Source organism: Panthera pardus, unplaced genomic scaffold (assembly GCF_024362965.1).
Source record: "Panthera pardus isolate Hobbes unplaced genomic scaffold, ASM2436296v1 HiC_scaffold_8, whole genome shotgun sequence".
Classification (NCBI taxonomy): Eukaryota; Metazoa; Chordata; class Mammalia; order Carnivora; family Felidae; genus Panthera; species Panthera pardus.
In genome coordinates this window covers 144622869-144642081 of record NW_026527013.1, presented here as the reverse complement: position 1 = coordinate 144642081, position 19213 = coordinate 144622869, and the positions used below count along the sequence as shown (strand labels likewise).

At 38.6% G+C, this 19213-nt stretch overlaps 1 protein-coding gene across 2 annotated transcripts in view; it reads left to right on the top strand.

Moving 5' to 3' along the window:
* Positions 1–1284: 1284 nt before the first annotated feature.
* The window catches only part of TNPO3 (transportin 3), a 76908-nt gene continuing 58979 nt past the window's right edge, over positions 1285–19213 (top strand). Inside the window, exons 1-2 of one of the 2 annotated variants that reach the window (XM_019452698.2) lie at positions 1652–1765; positions 12570–12730. Coding sequence is in view for 1 of the 2 variants with exons in the window: in XM_019452697.2 (XP_019308242.1) it covers positions 1646–1765 (120 nt within the window). In the remaining variant the exon portion in view is untranslated. Of the gene's footprint in view, positions 1766–12569; positions 12731–19213 lie in introns of both variants that reach the window. The other variant, XM_019452697.2, reaches the window with a different exon arrangement.

Genomic DNA, 19213 nt, shown 5'->3' with positions numbered 1-19213 from the left:
TTTTTTCTTTTTCTTTTTTAAATTTTTTTAGAGAGAGCATGAGCAGGGGAGAGGTGCAAAGGGAGAGGAAGAGGATCTCAAGTAGGCTCCATGCTCAGTGTGGAACCTGACACAGGGCTGGGATCATAATTTGAGCCAAAATCAAGAGTGGGGCACTCAACCCACAGGACCATCCAGATGTCCTTAAATTTTTTCTTAATGAATGGGTGAGTTAGGTAGCCTTAATATCGTTTCTTTTCTTTTGTGTGAAATTATATCAATTCTGTGCATTAACACAGTTTTCATTATGATGTTTTCTGTTCTAATCTGTTGACAATAACAATTCAGAAATTAATTCACAAGATAATAGGAATTGTATTATTTAACAGGCTTTGAGGTAGTGAAACTGATTTGGATTCAAATCCTGACTTTCATTTAAGAACTGTGTAACCTTGGGCAAAGTACATTATCTACCTAGTCTACAAAATGGGGATTTAGTTGATATAGTTGTTAAAAGCATCAAATCAGACCTTTTAACTACAGCGCTTAACACACTGTAAGCATTCATCAGATAGTGGCATTTATTATTGCAAAGGACTAGCAGCAATGTTGGGAAATCCTTTTACATACTACCTTATGTCCAAAATTTTTTCAGAGAACAGATTCCAAGAATCCTATTTTCTTTTGTGAATTGAGAATTGTTACACCGCTGATTTTTGATTCGGAAAGCAAGGCATACACAAAAATTCAATTCAATATGGAAATGACCCTAAAGATGTATGCAAATAAATACTCTGGAGTTCAGCATCCTGGCAATTGAATGAAATATCCTTTTTGGTGAGAACTTGGTGGAAAGGGGGGCTGAACAGGGATTGAAGGCATTTTGGATTCATCTCAATGTGGCACATATTTCAGTTTTGTACATTATTTGATTACGTGTCTGTCTCATCCACTAGAATCAGTACAGAAACCCCGTCTTTAGTCATCTTTGCACTTCCAGTCCGGTGGACATTGCTGGGATAGTTGAATTGAGGCGCCTTGTCCACGGGCATAGAGAAATCCGAAAGAGGTTGGAAAGACCTCGGATCCGCTGCCAAGCAGGGATGCGCGGCTCAGGTGTGGAACACACATCGGTCCTATTGCTCCAGTCGTGCGCGAGTAATCGAGACACCCGCTACCGACTGCCGCTTCCCGGCTCCTGGCCTGGCAGGGCCACTTCCGGGAGGGGGCGGGGAGACAGGAGGAGGCGTGCCGGGAAGGAGGCCGTTTGCGCCGCACCAGGCGGAAGTGTACCAAAGGTATCGGTGCTGCGGCTTCCGGTCCGGGTTAACGCGGCTTAGGTACGCTGCGTGGTTTGTGTCGCGCCGGGACAGACTTTTGAGGACAAGTCGGTGGGTAAAGAGGCGAGCACGGCGGCTGAAATTAGAAGTCTGGCGTCTAGGGGGAGGATAAGAAAAAAGGCCAGGAACCCGAATACAATCTAACCTCTGTTTCCGAGGGGGCAACTTCCACGGGAACCCCTCTGCCCTGGTAACGGCCAAAGAGGAGATGGCGCCAGTCAGGGAGCGGCCGTGGCCGACACAGTGAGGAAGCCTGAAGGCGGAGCAACCGGAGAACCCTCGGGAGAACCGCCAGAGCCGTCGCTGCCGCTACCACTGCCACCACCATGGAAGGGGCAAAGCCGACTTTGCAGCTCGTGTACCAGGCAGTGCAGGCGCTTTACCACGACCCAGATCCTAGCGGAAAGGAGCGCGCCTCGTTTTGGCTTGGGGAGCTGCAGCGTTCGGTGAGGGGCCCAGAGAGAGGCCGTTCTGCGCCGCGGGGCAAGGGCGGGGTGGGACCTAGGCTCGAACTGGAGCCTGAGCCGGGCGGTTGGCCTCGTGTGATGCTCCTTAGGGAGGAGCTGCTCTGCCGCGGGGTGGGGCTGCGAAGCTACATTTACGCCGCTTTTCGGAAACTAGTCGCAGCTGGTCGGTCGCGGACTGGCCCTTTCCCCACCCCGTAGAATCTGATTTGTAGGTTCTGTACTCGCTCTTGGCATCGATTTGGTCCTGTTTAAGTTTTAAGCTCGCTACATGCTTCTTCAGTTCTGCTTTTCCGTGTAGTCTTTCAACTGAATCCAATACCAGTCTTTCTCCATCTTCCACTTAGGGATGCTTTTTTTATCCGTCTCTTCTCGGTGTACCAGTGTAGCACCTGGCAGTTCCTTCGTAGCTTTCAGTCGTAGCTTTCACCTCACTGTTCCTTGCTGATTTTTCACTCTAGTTTGAGTCTATTATTCTCGAAACTTCTCAGGTTTCTAGATTCTTATACACGTGAATTTCCGCCGTGTTTTCGAGTGAAATGTGATGTGAAGGGAAAAAATCAATTCTGGTTTCAGAAGATCTTTCCAGTTCACATTTTGCTGCCTATTTGGTCTCTAACCTTGTTTTTTCTCTGACTTTAGATTCTTTATCACAGCTGCCTTGATTATTCCATATGATTGTGTGAACATGCAGTGAGGGGTTTAATTTCAACCTATTATACTTACTGTATTTCTGCATTCTTTGATTCACATGTCTTATCCTTCCTCTAATTTTTATATTCACATTTTCTGTGCTTTATGCTTTATTTCTGTGTGTGTGTTGTGTTAGAGAGAGAGTGTGTGTGTATACTTAATGATTTTGCTGACTCTACCTTTCTTATTTTTGCATTTTATATTCCCAAGCATATTTTTAAAATTCTTCCCTTTGTTTAAAAAACTTGTAACTGGTACTTAGAGGTGCTCTGCCCTCTTAAGTGAGCCTCTGGGTTTCAGGTGCATAATATTTAAAATTTCTCAACTTTGGCTTTAAATGTTACATTAAAAAATTTGGGACCTCAAGTTCTGGATAACCTCATGGGAAGATAAAGGAATTAGACTCACTGTAGGCTACACAAGAAAATCACTCATATATGGTCTTATTTAGTGTTTAGTTTTTGGGGAGTCACAAGTCTCGTACACCATACCAAAAGTCATCTCTTCCCTACTAAACCTGCTTATTGTTGTGTGTATTTTAAATAATGAGTGCTTACCCTATATTAGAAATTGTGCTAGGGGATGGTATATGGAAATGATCCAGACAAAAATGTCTGCCACATAGATTTGTGGTGATTGAGTTAATATCTACAAAGAGCTTAGAAAAACTCTTGGAACCTAGAGCTTAAAGTATGTTAGTAATTAGGGGTGTCTGGGTAGCTCAGTCTGTTAAGCATCCTGACTTCCTCCCAGGTTATGATCCCGCATCGGGCTCTGTGTTGACAGCTTGGAGCCTGGAGCCTGCTTTAGATTATGTGTCTCCCTCTGTCTCTGTCCCTCCCCTGCTGGCACTCTGTCTCCCAAAAATAAATAAAATATTTAAAAAAATTTTTTTTAAAGTTAGTAAATATTATTTAAATGGTAGTCACTATTCTTACTTTCCACTATGCTCTGTTACAACCTTACATTATCATCATTATTGCTATTTGCAGTAAGGGCCCCAACTGGAAAAGATGGCAAGCTTGAAATGGAGTAATTCAAAAAGGGTTTATTTTATAAAAGTATTGTTTCCAAAGATGTTGGTATAATGTGGCAATAGTGTAGTAACCTGTTGCCAAATTGTTAACATCTCTAGGCCAGAAAGAGTAGGAGAAGAGTGGTTACTTGAGCTATTAAGGAAACTATGGAGTTGGCTGCCTTGAGAGGAATGGCAGTTGAAGGGACACAATCATCATGAGGTGATTTTTTCAGGGAGGGGGCTGGAGGAATAAATGTCTTGACCTTATTCTCCTAACCTCGTGGGATTCTTCTTTGGGCAAACCCAACCAGAAGTTAGGGGATGCAAGAACCTGTTGATACAGTCCATAGAGATCAGCATACTGAGGCAAAAAGCATGGTAGGCGAGGGTAGAAGAATAGAACTGGAAAACGTCTAGCACAGTCCCACATTATCATTTTTAGGCATCTGGATTCACAACACAGCTAACATTTTAGCTCCTTAATTCCTTTACCTCTTTTTCTCAACCATGTGGTCATATTGTCACATCTTGGATCTTGTCATTACTAAGAAGTCACCAACCTCTCAAGTCACTAACTCAGCCACATGGTCACGCAGTCAAACCCTGGATCTTGTCATTATTAAAAAGTTACCACCCTGAGTCCCTGGCTGATTCCGTTGGTGGAGCATGTGGCTCTTGATCTTGGGATGGTGAGTTCAAGACCTATGTTGTATGTAGAACTTAACATGTAAAAGAAAAAAAAAGTCACCAGTCCCCCCCACATCACTAACTCAGACATTTGCTCTGATCACAACCCACTCTTCCAGTTTGTTGGCTTAAGGATTTAGGTAATCTCATATAATTTTATTTTTTGAAATCTATATTTTTAAAACTTAAAATTTAAAAATTTTTAAAACTTTAAAAAGTTATAAAATGGAAACTTTACAAGAAAAAGGCCTAGGATGTAAAAGAGAAGTTATGTGTAGACTTTCCTCTATGAAAGATGAGGATTTGGGCTCCCTCTACTTTCTCTTCCATTGTATCTAACATAGTTTTGGTTAAATAAATACACATTGTGCACCATGTAGCATGTGTACTGTGGTAATGTTTCCCTTTTTGTGCAACTTTTTTTTTTCCTCCTGGTGATAGTCCTTACCTTTTCTTTCTTTCACATTTGCTTCATTTTCTGTGTATCTGCAATAATTCGTCCCAAATTCTATGTTAGTATGTAAATATCCTCTTAGTATGTTCAAATTGGTAATCTGTTTCCTTTTTTAGTGGAAGGAAACCTCTTCTGAGAGCTCTCTATCTCTCTCCTCCAATCTGGCCTTGTTGTTCTCCAAGTCTGTTGCATAATTATTGTCCTGGGATCTCTTTAACACTCTTAGGGAATTCCCTTCTCTTTCTTGTGTTGGATGGATGCACTGAATCCTGGATCCCATGATCTTTTCTTGGAATACTCCCTCATTTGATGGGTAATTGAGAACCTTCACTCCTTCTTTCTTGTTGTATTTCTGTTGGTCTTTTTTCTTGGACCACTTTTATCCTGAGATCAAGCCTCTGGATATAAATGAGGCTGTTGGTGGCAGGTGAAAGAATGAGCCAGGGATGGATCTTACCACTGAGTATGTTGGCTTTAATTTAACTGGTTTTCAGTATGATATTCCTGTCCTTAGGTGAGTCTACTAAGAGTCCAGAGTCCCTCTGCATCAGTCTTTGCAAAGTAACTCTTGAGTCTTCTGTGATGGTGGGAGGATAGTAGCCTTGCCACTGTGTTAGGGAGAAAATCTTGGTCTAACTGCTTATGCAGATTTTGAACCCACTTTGTTTTTTGTTCTACCTGTGCATCTGCCTTCAGATGTACCTGGTACTTGTAATTCCTGAGCCTGATTAGGATTTTGCAACATGAATCATTTTGCCCCTTGGCTTCCCCATTTTCATCCTGTCCTTCCTCTGAAAAAGTATCAACTTTTTCAGACCTGCTAAGACAATTAACTCCTCCATTAGCTTTCTAGTTTTGTTTTGTTTATCAATCAAATGATTGATTAACAATCAATGGACAAATCCATTTTTGTCCTTGTAGCATTACCCCCACCCTCTTTAAAATAATCTGTTTACACTGATTTTAATGGATTTTTGGAAGGGACCTATGGGCAAACAGATGTGTTCAGTCAGCTTAATAATGTTAAACAAATCCCTGCATTAGTTCTTGAATTTCATCAAAACCTTATTCAGTTGACTGGCTCCTACTTTTTCTTTATTAGGTCTTGTCTTTACTTCTTTCTAATTTGGATTACAGGGTCTATCATTCTAGTCCTTTTCTTTCTTTTTTTTTTTTTTTTAAAGTTGGCAACTCTATATTGGTCACCAACATTTTATTTTATTTTATTTTTAATTTTTTTTTAATGTTTATTTATTTTTGAGACAGCGAGAGACAGAGCATGAACGGGGGAGGGGCAGAGAGAGAGGGAGACACAGAATTGGAAGCAGGCTCCAGGCTCTGAGCCATCAGCCCAGAGCCCGATGCGGGGCTAGAACTCACAGACCGCGAGATCGTGACCTGAGCTGAAGTCGGACGCTTAACCGACTGAGCCACCCAGGCGCCCCTAGTCATTTTCTTAAATATACTATAATATCAATTCTTCACTTCTCATTTTTGGTAAAACTTTAGCATAGTTGTAATCAACTGCTTCTCCCTTTTCCTGTCAGCTCTAGGTGCTCTGCATCTCATTTTCTGAATTCTTAGGAACCTTGATCTTTTGGTTACCCTCTCACTTGCATCTTCGTTCAGACTCCCTCTTTACTGGGCCCTTCCCATCAGCATTCATACAGCTGTAATATTTCCAATAGTAAGCAAATGGTTTTGAGGGGGTGGTGGTAGAGAATGCCACCTTTGTCCAATTTTGTGATTTCTTTGATTCTTTTACTACGTCTATGCTGTTACTCTTTCCCAATCTTGTCTTATTTTATTTTACTTATTTTTTTAAGATTTTATTTTATTTTTTTTTTTAAGTAATGCCCACACCCATGATGGGGCTTGAATTTACAACTCCAAAATCAAGAGTCGCATGCTCTACCAACCGAGCCAGCCAGGCATCCTCGCAATCTTGTCTTCAAATGAAGAAACTAACCTATCTTTTCAAACCCCAGCCTAAATTCTTTCTCCTTGAAGTCTTTTTTTTTTTAAGTTTTTTTTTTTTTTTTTAAAGTTTATTTTGAGAGAGGGTGGAGCGTGTGGGGAGGCACACTGTCCGCACAGAGCCCGATGTGGGGGCTTGAACTCATGGGGTGTGAGATCATGACCTGAGCCGAAGTTGGAAGCTTAACCGACTGAGCCACTCAGGCGCCCCAGTTGAGGGAATAACTTAATGGTTATTAAATAAGCAGTGATCAAGATGACTGACAGATTCTTAAAAATGTGTGTTGAATGAATAGCTGCTTGTAGGCATCTCCAAAGGGATACTTGGATATCTGAAATTTGTCTTTATGAATTTCATTTATTTTTGCTGCCTCTCTACCATACCTATGGGTAATTGAAAATAAACATTATTATTCAGTGTCCTATGATGCTCTGCTTTCAGTCTTTTCATCCTTTATTTAAAAAACAAATTTATCTTTGTGAGATAAATTTGTATCACCCTCATTTATTAATTGTTATTTATTTCTTAAATATTTATTTGGAGAGAGAGTGTGGTTGGGACGGGAGTGGCAGAGAGGGAATCCAGAGCAGGCTCCAGGCTGTCAGTGCAGAGCCTGTTGTGGGGCTCCATCTCATGAACTGAGAGGTCATGACCTGAGCCAAAATCAAGAGTGGGACGCTCAACCAACTGAGCCACCCAAGTGCCCCTCCAGTGTATTTTTAAAAAGGTTATTTTGAGACAGATTTTAAAGGAAGCCTATCTTATCAGTGAACTGTTCTGAACACTTTGTTTACCTCTGGTAACCCAAATCAGTAGACAGCGTAGAAAGCAATGGAAGGAAAGACCATCTCTTTATATGGCTAATGAATGATGCTATGCATTTGTTTTAAGTTTGTAATTTAGATTATAGACTACTTTTACAAATACAATCTGTGGGTCAGAGGTTACCTCAAAAATTTTAGTCTGGAAACTGAAAAGGAATGACGAAATCATAAAAAGGATAAGTCAAATCATGCTCTGATGGACTATGTTGACATTGTCATGTTTGGTTTATCACATATCCTTGGGAATTTTCTTCTACATATCATATCAGGAAAGTCAGGGATCATGGAATTTCAGTTTCAAATTTCTTAGTTTTCGTTTTTGGAATTTGTTGATTGTTTAGCCTAGTTCAAAAAACCAGTGTTTTGGTTTTCCTTTTAGCAGTTGCAGTTATTGAGCTGACATCTAAAAATCTGGGTTTTTTTTTTAATGCTTTTGTTCTCATCCTCCAATTAAGTGACTCTTGTAACATGCTTTTGAAAGAAAAACCTTCTAGAAAAGAGAAAATGTTCATCTACAAATTCTGTGGATCAGTAAATTCAATGAACATAGGACTACTCTCTGCCTTGCCTTGCTGGAAACTAGAAAAACATAAATGATAAAAACTAGAGACCTTTATTCCAGAGTTGACCAATCTGGCTGTGTCATCTAATATGGTAGCCATTAGCCAGATGGCTATTGTGGCTACTTAAATTAAAATTAAATAAAAGTTAAAATCAGTTCCTTATTTCCCACATTCCAAGTCTTGGACCTTGCAGATATAGACATTTCATGTCTTTGGTGTACTGGAGCCTGTGAATGAGCATTTGTGATGGTATTTATGTTGGCATGGTAGTCTGTTATCTGGTGGCATTCGTCCATGTTTGGATTAGTTTAATTTTTGTCTTCCCAGGCCTTGCACTAGAGTTGGTGGTGTGATTCAGGATGTAAAATTATCAGGGCAGTGCTGTATATTCTAATTATAACACAGGTTTCTTCCAAAGCTTTACAGATATTCCTTCAGCATTTTTTTTTTTCACATTGTTTGCACTGATGTTTATCAGGGAAATGGAAAATAGATGGTATAGATTTTTTTATTGTAAAATATTCATAGCATAAATAACCATTTTTAAGTATAAAGTTTGGTGGCATTAAATACTTTCCTGTTGTGCAGCTATTACCACCACCCATCTCTAGAACTTTTCATCTTCCTAGACTAAAACTCTATCTATAAACTGTAATTCTCCTTTCCCTCTTAACTCCAGCCCCTGGCAACACCATTCTTTTTGTCTCCATGAATTCGACTATTTCAGGTACCTTATATAAGTAGAATCTTACACTGTTGTACTTTTTGTGTTTTATTTCACTTCACATAATATCTTTAATGTTTGTTCTGGTTGTAGGTTGTGTCAGTTTCATTCCTTTTTTCAAATTGCAGTGAAATATACGTAACATAAGATCCACTGTTTAACCATTTTATTTATTTATTAAAAAAATTTTTTTTGACATTTATTTATTTTTGAGAGAGACAGGGCATGAATGGGGGAGGAGCAGAGAGAGAGAGAGAGGGAGACACAGAATCCAAAGCAGGCTCCAGGCTCTGAGCTGTCAACACAGAGCCCGATGTGCGGCTTGAACTCATAAGCTGTGAGATCATGACCTAAACCGAAGTCGGATGCCCAACCGACTGACCCACCCAGGCGCCCCTACCGTTTAACCATTTTAAAGTGTACAGTTCAGTGGGTTTAAGTATATTAATGTTGTGCATCCATCACCAACATCCATCTCTAGACTTTCCTCTTGTAAAACTGAAACTCTGGTTATTAAAGTTAACTGCCAATTTTCCCCTCCCTCCACCCCTAGCTTCTAGCAACCTGCTTTCTGTCTCTGAATTTCACTACCCTAGGTACTTCATATGAATGGAATCATACAGTATTTGAACTTTTGTGACTGACTTATTCACTTAGCATAGTGTCCTCAGGGTTCATCCATGGTGTATCATGTGTCAGAATTTCATCCTCTTTTAAGTTTGTATAATAATGTATCATCCTCTTTTAAGACTGTATAATAACGTATGTACCACATTTTGTTTATCCACTTATCTATCCATGAAAACTGGGTTGCTTCCACCTTTTGGCTATTGCGAGTGGGTTTGTTTGTTTGTTTGTTTGTTGGTTTGTTTTTGAGGAACCGCCATACTGTTTTCCAGATTTTATAGAATTTTAAGCTCTGTTGAATTTATAAGCATTTAATTCATAGGAGGTTGAGATTGCTCAGATTATCACTCCTGTATTTTTCTAGCTTGCACTCAGGTACTGAAATACTACCAGAGTGTTTTACTGCTGTACAAGTGAAGTCTCAGAAGCTTTATTTGTCTTTAATTGGAAATTCATAGTGTGGCTAAAGGGGATAATTTTGTAGTGTTTGACGTGCAGAACTCCTTAAAAATACTGACTTAGGGGCACCTGGGTGGCTCAGTCAAGCGTCGGACTTCAGCTCAGGTCATGATCTTGAGGTTTGTGGGTTTGAGCCCCGCGCCTCGTCAGGCTCTGTGCTGACAAGTCAGAGCCTGGAGCCTGCTTCAGATTCTGTGTCTCCCCTCTCTTTCTGCCCCTCCCTCACTCGTGCTCAAAAATAATAAACATAAAAAAAGAGAAAAGTCACTTAAAAATACTGACTTAATTTTCCTTTCTTGTAGAGTTTCTAAAATGACAATATTATGAAACATATATTATTTTCCTTTGGTGAGAAATTTTCTGTTAATGGAGTTTACATTGTTTTTTTTACCTATTTTTTTTCCTCAAGCCCATAGCCCATTTCTTTTCAGTTTTTCCTCTGTGTTCATTGTTTCCTTGTATTTTGTCTCAGCCATAGTATAATCCTATTTAAGTAGCCCCCAAACAGAAGAATATACTTGGAATGAGACCTGAAAATATACATGTTTTTTATATAAGGATTCAGAGTTTTTTAACACTACAGTGCATTTTTTTTTAAACAGTACTTTAAGCTAGACATTTCATATTCCTATAAGTTTGAAAAAGTTGAATCTTAAGCACGTTGTTAACATATTGCTTAATATGTCTGATGATATTCTCATTCTTCTGGTTTAGATGAGTTGTTATAAAACTTGTTCAGATGGGCAGCAATAGGGACCAGCGATAAAAGGAAATACACTTTTTCTATTTTTGGCTTTCAGGAAGTACTGACATCGGCTTTGCTTCAAATGGTTTCAAGCTTGGCATTTTCTACTTTTAATGTAGGGCTGCCTGGTATAATTAGTAAGGCCCACAGCAAGGTGATTACCAATGCATACTTCGGTCACTCCCAACCCAAGGTGATTTTATGGATCCAGATTTATCTTTTTTCAGGGCCATTCTTGAAGCTAAATTTCACATACATAGGTTATTAAGGATTTTAAAGTTGGATAGGGATTTTTTACTCTTGTCATGAAAACATCTCGGCAAGATTTCTCAGTACCATATTATACATGACTGACAGCCACAGTAGCACAAATTTGAGCCAAGTTTCATTTGGCAGAGTTTATTACGACTGAGGATTGTTTGAAAATGCTTGTCCCAGAAACACGGGGATATCATCCGAAATGGAGGAGACCACAGGGTGCAGTCTTGTCATTTGATCTTACGGATTCCTTTCATTGAAATCAAGATGGAACAGTGCATATGGGTGCTAGTCTAAAAGCTGACTTAAAAGTGGGTATTTCTTATGGAATTTGAATAGCTTATGTTTTTGTTTGTTTGTTTTTGTTGTTTTTTGCTTATGATTTTTTAAAGAATTATTTTTAGCTTGGAATCTCTTCCCTCCCATAAGAGAAATAATATCTCCCTTTTAATTATTTACTCAGTCATTATAGAGATGGCTGTCAAAATGTAAGTTGGCTGAATTTGTCTCTAAATGAGCCTTTTTGCTTCTAAAAAAGTTATTTATGCACACAAGAGTATTCTGTGGGTCTGGGAGCTTGCTAGGGGCTTTATATGACTATTTTTCATTTACACTCCTTTTGGAGCTGGGGGTTGTGTACTCATCACTGCTGTGATGAAGGTATTAGCTAAGTTCATTTCATCATGGGTTTTGCATTTCAGGCCGTCTTACAAAACAAGTTATTTTGAAAAATATAATTTTTAGGTAGTAATCTTTTTAGCCCATAGTTTGAGTTTTTCATAATACCGCCTTCAAACCATTTTCTTTCCCTGCTGTCTTAGAAAACCATCAGAAGGTATCTTGTGACAGACCCAGCAGTTTGTCCTAAATTTGTAAAATTCTCATAAAAGATTAGGTACAAAAACTTAAGATAGTTGACCGAGTTAAAAAGTTATTTTCTCTGTTTCAGGTAAATTAGACTTATTCTTTTTTTTACCTGTCTCATGAGAATGATTTTTTTTTCTTGATCTGGGAAATTCTGGTTTTCTAGCTCTATGCCACATTGCTATAGGACATGTGCCTAAAATGTGTTCTTTGATAGGTTTTTTTGTTTTTGTTTTGTTCTTTTCACTCTACTCTTAGTCTCCCCCTCCCTCAATATACTGTAAATCTTTAAAAGTCTTTATTTAATAAATATATTATTCACTAATTGAAATGCTTAAAAAAGTACAGCAACCTGACACTTTTATGTTACTTTTCAAATTTCACTGAAATATTTGTATTTACAGAATTTCATTTTCCATTTGCCAGGGCTCTTCTGTCCTCAGTGAAGTATTTTAAGTAATTCTGCTTAATTTGAGGAGTTTTTTGTAGGATTAACTAGCAGCTCTAATCCACTTCTAATTCTTGGCAGCTAAGGAATCCTTAGGCTTCCATCTGGGTGTGTGCTTGCATTGTTGACCGCCCGCCAGCTCAGTGGTTTAGGTGGATTCTCGGCAGTTTTAGAACTGTTGGTATAGAAGTGAGTCTTGGAGCAACAGAGCATCATTAAAGAAAGGAAAGGGCAAGTACTATTAGGATCTGCTGTGAAGCGTAATGAAAGACTTAGAGTATGTTAGTGAAAGGATTGCTGGGCCATAGACTGCTTCATTCATATTCATCACATAGTCATGGAAATATCTTTGAAAAGACTGATACACAGGCCTGTTCTGCTACTGCTATGTGAAATGGAAGATTGGAATTAGATGCTTAAATGGAAAATGTTCTCTTGTTGCAGCCTCTTTGAAATGTGCTGCTGGTGGGAGCTGCAGCTTCCTCCTGCTGACTCTGAGCCCCAGGCTTCGGTTGAGATGGTCCTTTCAGAAATGTGGAGCTTAGTCCAAGCCTGGATTTCAGTGGGTAGCACCTGGCATCTGTGGCTAGAAAGTCCCATGAAGTGTAAGTGCTTTATTCTCTCCTTGTCAAGAATCCCTTTTCCTTCCTTCCTTCCTTCCTTCTCTTCCTTCTTCAGCCTTAGCAGAGGGGAAGTACAATGAGCAGTGCACTATAGTGTCTAGGATATCAGGATTTAGATGCATTTTCTTTATGATTCAGTGACCAAAACAAGATTACTTGTTTGGGGATGCCGACAATGCTGAAACTCCTAGAATTCAAAAGAAAGTGATAAATTATGACCCCTTAATCTATAGTACTGACAGTATCATCCCAGGTAATTTTTCATTGATAGTTTACTTAGTAGCCATGATATTTAAGTTTGCCAGGTTTCTTTAGAGGTTACTCTTGTATTTTATTCTTATTCCAAAAGACAAATAGTTGAAAAGAGAGGCACGTTTGACCAGTGGGTGAAGCAGCTTGACGATAAGAGTGGTTGAAATGAGAAGACAGCTCTTTTGCTTTGGTTCTACCAGATGTATTTGCACAAAGAGCAATTTGGGAATTTTTCAAAGACCAGTTTCTCATAGAAGTGTCCTAGGAAATTCATATAGCTGCCATCTATATTTTAGTTAAAAAACAAAAAAAACCCCAAGATAATTACATAATGAGCATGAAAAGATATAAGTTTTATATTTGATTTAGTTGCTTCAGTGCTGTTCTCTTTTTTCCTATTTCAGAAATACTGGTAATATTTTAAAGTACACTCATTTCAGAAGACTCCCATTTTAGGGAGATTTTAAGGTTCTCTTCACTGACGTTTTTCTGAAAATTCTAAATCTTCAGATTTTAGCTAGGAAATTATTGAGCTTCTTTTCATTGCTAAAACAAAATATATGTTTAAAACAAAACAAAACCAAGGCTCCATCTGGGCAAGGCAAGTGAAGTTCTACAAGTGAAGATTCTGAATGAAAAACATCTCATCCTCTCAGGGTCTTTGTTTTCTTTATCTGTAAAGAACTGATTTGCTTGTTCTCTGTTGCTCTTTCTTTCTAAACATTTTGGATTCTGTTCTTAGAGCTGACTGCCCATCCAGTAAGTATCTAGCTACCTAGTAAAAGGATGGGCTTTTTCGTTTGGGAAAACAAAGAGGTGTTAAGGACTTAGGAGATGATGGTGTTGTGTCGTTTCACTTTATATTTAAAAATTTAATACATACTTTATTTAAAGTACCTCTTAGGGCCAGAGTATTCTGAGAGATGTAGATACAGTTAAGGTCTTTCTTTACCTTTGAAGAGCTTACAGCCTATTAGAAAAGATGAACGGTGGCCTAAGTAATTACAGTACAAAGTTCTACAGTTGAGCTGTTACAGAGCCAATGTAAATGGATTTCTGCCTCCAGTGTTTTTTCCTTATCTCTGTGTTTCAGGAGTTTGAATGTGATGTGTTCAGTGTTTATTTGTGTGGGGGAACAGGGGACGGGAATGTTCTCTGTTGCCCCAGTGTACCATACTCTTAGACAGTTGCAGTGCTGCCGTTTTCAGTGGTGGGTTGTCTCAGTGATCCTGGCCTCACCTGTGGAAGTCTGTCTCTGCCTTGCATCTGGCAGGTCTTGTGCAGGATACATTTTTTTGCCCCTCCCTCAGTCGTAGGAGACCTCCACGGTTGTGCATCAGGGATAGGTCTTAGCCTGTGCCCTGAGGGTGACAGGATTTGCTGTCCCCACGGAGTCTGAGGCGTTTGTTCAGTAGGGGAGGGGGAGGGTCTATCTAGTCAGCTTTTTGTGCCTTTTCTGCGGCTAAGGCTGTTCCTGTCCAGGATCATCCTGCCAAAGGAGTTCTCACCGGTCTTTTGCCCTAATGCCCAGTCTGTTCTGAGTTTCTGGGAGAGGTCTGTGCAGAGGAGCCTGTAGGTGGTTGTGACCCTTGTGCCTGTGAGCCCTAGGGATTTTGTATGTTCACATTAGCCCACACTCAGCATTCATCAATTTGTTCATAATTTTAGCAGAATTTTTATTACTTGGTTATCTGGTGCCCTGAGTGTTTTCCTCATATGTTCTGCCACAGATGATTCAGTGCTTGCCTCCTGTCTCCTCGGAGAGGTCTGTCTTTAGATTTCAGTCTACTTGGTTGCCTTGGGATCTCAGCTTTCTGATGCATTTTAAGAAAAGTTATTTTGTAGTTTATTTGCTTTCGTTTATTGTTAATGCAAAAGCAGTGTTCTTTCTGACTTTCTACTTCTTACATGGGTATAGAACTCCTCTCCGGTATTTGTATTCATATGTTTTAAGCCTCACAAGATGATATGCTTTATATAGTCAGTGTCCATAAAGATTTACTCTCATACTTAACCTTTCCCCTTACTTTTCATTTCTTCTATTTCCATGTTTACATCCAGAATTATTTTCCTATTCCATGAAGAACACCCTTTAGTATTTTCTTCTTTTTGGGTCTTTTGGTTATAAACTGTCTTCTTCTCCTTTATTTTTTTAAAAAAATTAATTTATTTTAGTTAGTTATTTAGTAAGTAAGAAAGGAAGCAAGCAAATAAGCGATTAAGCAATAGGCCCAACATCAGGCTTAAATTCACAACCTGGAGATCAAGAATCACATGCTTTACCAACTGAGTCAGTCAGGCTCCCCTTTTATCTTAATTTTGTTGCATTTTGGAGTTTTTTGCTGGGTACAGAATAACTGATGGGGGGTTATTTTCTTTCAGTACTTTGAAGATACTTGGTTCCCATTGTTTATGTTGATAAGTCAGTTATCAGTCTAATTGTTCTTTTAAAGGTAATACATCTTTTTTTCTGCCCTGTAGATTTTCCTCTTTGGCTTTTTAGGAGTGTTAAGATGTGCATAGGTCTGGTTTTTCTGTCATTAGGGTTTATAGAGCTTCTTAAGTCTGTGGGTTGGTGTCTCTGTCACTTTGGAAATTTCTTAGCCATTATCTTTAGTACTTCTGCCCCATTTTTTCTTTTCCTTCTAGGATTTCAATTATATGTATGTTAAACTTTTTCACTGTGTCCCACATGTCACTCGGATTCTTCCCATTTTTTACTGTTCATCTTTTTTGACTTTGTGCTTCCGTCTCGTTATTTTCTCTTGATCTATTTCTAGCATAGTAATCTTTTCTTCAGTTCTCTGATTGCTATTTTAACCCTTCCATTTGGTTTTTAATTTTGGTTACTGTATTTTTCAGTTTTAGAATTTCTTTTTTTTTTTTATGTTTATTTATTTTTGAGAGAGAGAGAGAGAGAGCGCGAGCAGGGGAGGGGCAGAGAGAGAGGGGGAGACACAGAATCCAAAGCAGCTCCAGGCTCTCCGCCATCAGCACAGAGCCCTACCTGGGGCTCAAACTCATAAACCATGAGATCATGACCTGAGCTGAAGTTGGAAGCTTAACTGACTGAGCCACCTAGGTTCCCCTATTTGATTATTTTTTATAGATTTCATTTCTTAATGGAAATTTTCCAATTTGGCTTCTAATTCCTTGAGTATATTAATTAGCTACTTAATTTTTTTCAAACGATTTATTTTTAATTTTTTAAATGGTTTTTTAATTTTGAGAGAGAGTGAGAGAGTGAGATCTGGGGAGGGGTAGAGAGAGAGAGCAAGACACAGAAGCAGGCTCCAGGCTCCGAGCTGTCAGCTGAGAGCACAGAGCCCGGGGTGGGACTCAAACTTGTGAACTATGAGATTATAACCTGAGTTGAACTCAAGCACTTAACTGACTGAGCCACCCAGGCATCCCCCCAAACTATTTATTTTGACAAGTTCATAACTTGAAAGAATTGTACAGTGAACACGGATAAACCCTTTTCCTCAATTTGACAGTGCTCCATTTGCTTCTCTCTGTCCTTCTGTGTATGTATCTTTTTAATCTTTCCTAAGTAAATTGAAGACCTTATAATGCTGTTCCCCTAAACAGTGACATTTATCTTGTCAGAACAAGGACATTTTTCTAAACTAAACTAAAACCATTGTTACGCTCTAGAAATTTAACTTTGGTATAATGGTATTATCTAATACATAGTCTATATTAAAATTTCCCAGTTGCTTTTAAAGTGTTTCTTTTTCTTTTTTTTTAATTTTATTTTTTCATTTTTTAAAGTTTATATCCAGATTAGTTAACATATAGTGCAACAATGATTTTAGGAATAGATTCCTTAGTTCCCCTTACCCATTTAGTCCATCCCCCCTCCCACAACTCCTCCAGTAACCCTCAGTTCTCCATATTTATGAATCTCTTCTGTTTTGTCCCTCTCCCTGTTTTTATATTATTTTTGTTTCCCTTCCCATATGTTCATCTGTTTTGTCTCTTAAAGTCCTCATATGAGTCAAGTCATATGATTTTTGTCTTTCTCTAATTTCACTTAGCATAATACCCTCCAATTCCATCCACATAGTTGCAAATGGCAAGATTTCGTTCTTTTTGATTGCCGAGTAATACTCCACTGTACATATACACCACATTTTTATCCATTCACCCATCGATGGACGTTTGGGCTCTTTCCATACTTTGGCTACTGTTGATAGTGCTGCTGTAAACATGGGGGTACATGTGTCCCTTCGAAACAGCACACCTGTATCCCTTGGATAAATGCCTAGTAGTGCAATTGCTGGGTCGTAGGGTAGTTCTAAAGTGTTTATTTTTCTAATCTAGGATTCATTCAAGGAAAATGCATTGCTTGTAGTTGGTCTTTTTAGTTCTTTGGGGTATTTTTGTTTGTCTTATGATAATGGCATTAAAAAACCAATCCAGGCTCGTTTTGTCTTTGTTTTTAATGTGCCCTGCTATTTGGATTTGTGTCGTCATTTTCTCATGGTTGCATTCAGGTGAAACAATTTTTGGAGGAATACTACATGGATGATAATTTATTGTTTTCAGTGAATCACATCAGGAGTAGCATAAAATCTGTTTGTTCCATTATTGGTGATATTAAATTTTGCCACTTCGTTTAAGGCATCCTAGTTGTTTTAGTCCATCTAGATATGTTATTTTCTATTGTCTGTTTCTTTTTCTTTTGTTGTTATTACTAGTTTTGCTTTTATTTGATAGTGGATATATTGTTTATGAAAAGTTTAACAGATAATAAATGATGTTTTCCACTTGACATGAGTTCTTTTGCTTCTGGTGGATCTTTATAGTAGGGCCAAATCCCTTTAAGAAGAGATTGAGCAGATTCTAAACTGTGTTTGTTTGTTTCTTTCTTTCAGTGGGTAACAAAATTTACCATTTTAACTATTTATTTATTTTTTCCTTTGTACACAAACTGCATTCTATATTTCTATATAATTTCCACAAGTTGAGTGAGTTCTCATCTCATTTTTTTTAATGGTGCATACAGGTTTTTTTAAATTTAATTTATTTTTTAAATTTACATCCAAGTTAGCATATAGGGCAACAATGATTTCAGGAGTAGATTCCTTAGTGCCCCTTACCCATTTAGCCCATCCCCCCTCCCACAATGCCTCCTGTAACCTCAGTTTGTTCTCCATATTTATGAGTCTCTTCTGTTTTGTCCCCCTCCCCTGTTTTTATATTATTTTTACTTCCCTTCCCTTATGTTCATCTATTTTGTATGTTAAAGTCCTCATATGAGTGAAGTCATATGATATTTGTCTTTCTCTAATTTCACTTAGCACCATTTTAACTTTTAAAGTACCCATTCAGTGGCATTAAATACATTCACATCAACGTATTACCATCACCACAATCCATCTCCAGAACTTTTCATCTTCTTCAACTGAAACTGTACTGAAAAAAACAGTAACTCTCATTATCTTCTCCTTTCAATGCCTGGCAATCAAAATTCTAACTTTGTCTATGAATTTGACTACTCTAGGTACTTCATATAAGTGGACTCTTACAATATTGGTCCTTTTGTGTCTGTAGCTTTTAATGGTACTTCCTTTTTAAGGCTGAATAATAATCCATTGTGTATATATGCCACATTTTGTTCATCTGTTCATCTGTCAGTTAGCATTTGAGTTTTCAATGTTGGCTATTTTGAAATATGCTGCTATGGGATGCCTGGGTGGCTCAGTCTGGTGACCCTCCGACTTTGGCTCAGGTCATGATCTCGTGGTTTGTGAGTTTGAGCCTCACGTCGGGCTTGCTGCAGTCAGCCTGTCAGTGCAGAGCCTGCTTTGGATCATTTGTCCCTCTCTCTCTCTGCTCCTCCCTCACTTTCTGTCTCAAAAAATAAATTGAAATATGCTACTACGAACATTGGTGTGTTAATATCTGAGTCCCTACTTCCCATTGTTTGGGGCATATACTCAGAAGCAGAATTGCTGGATCATATGGTAATTTTAAGTTTTTGAGGAACTGCCATGCTGTTTTCCATAGTGGCTGTACTATTTTAAATTCTTACCAGCAATGCACAGTTTGCCAGTTTCTCCACATCCAATACCATTTTGTTTTCTTGATAGTAGCTATCCTAATGAGAATGAAGTATCTCATTGTGGTTTTGATTTACATTTCCCTAATGAATAGTGATGTTGAACATTTTTTTATGTGGTTATTGGTCATTTGTGTGTCTTTTTG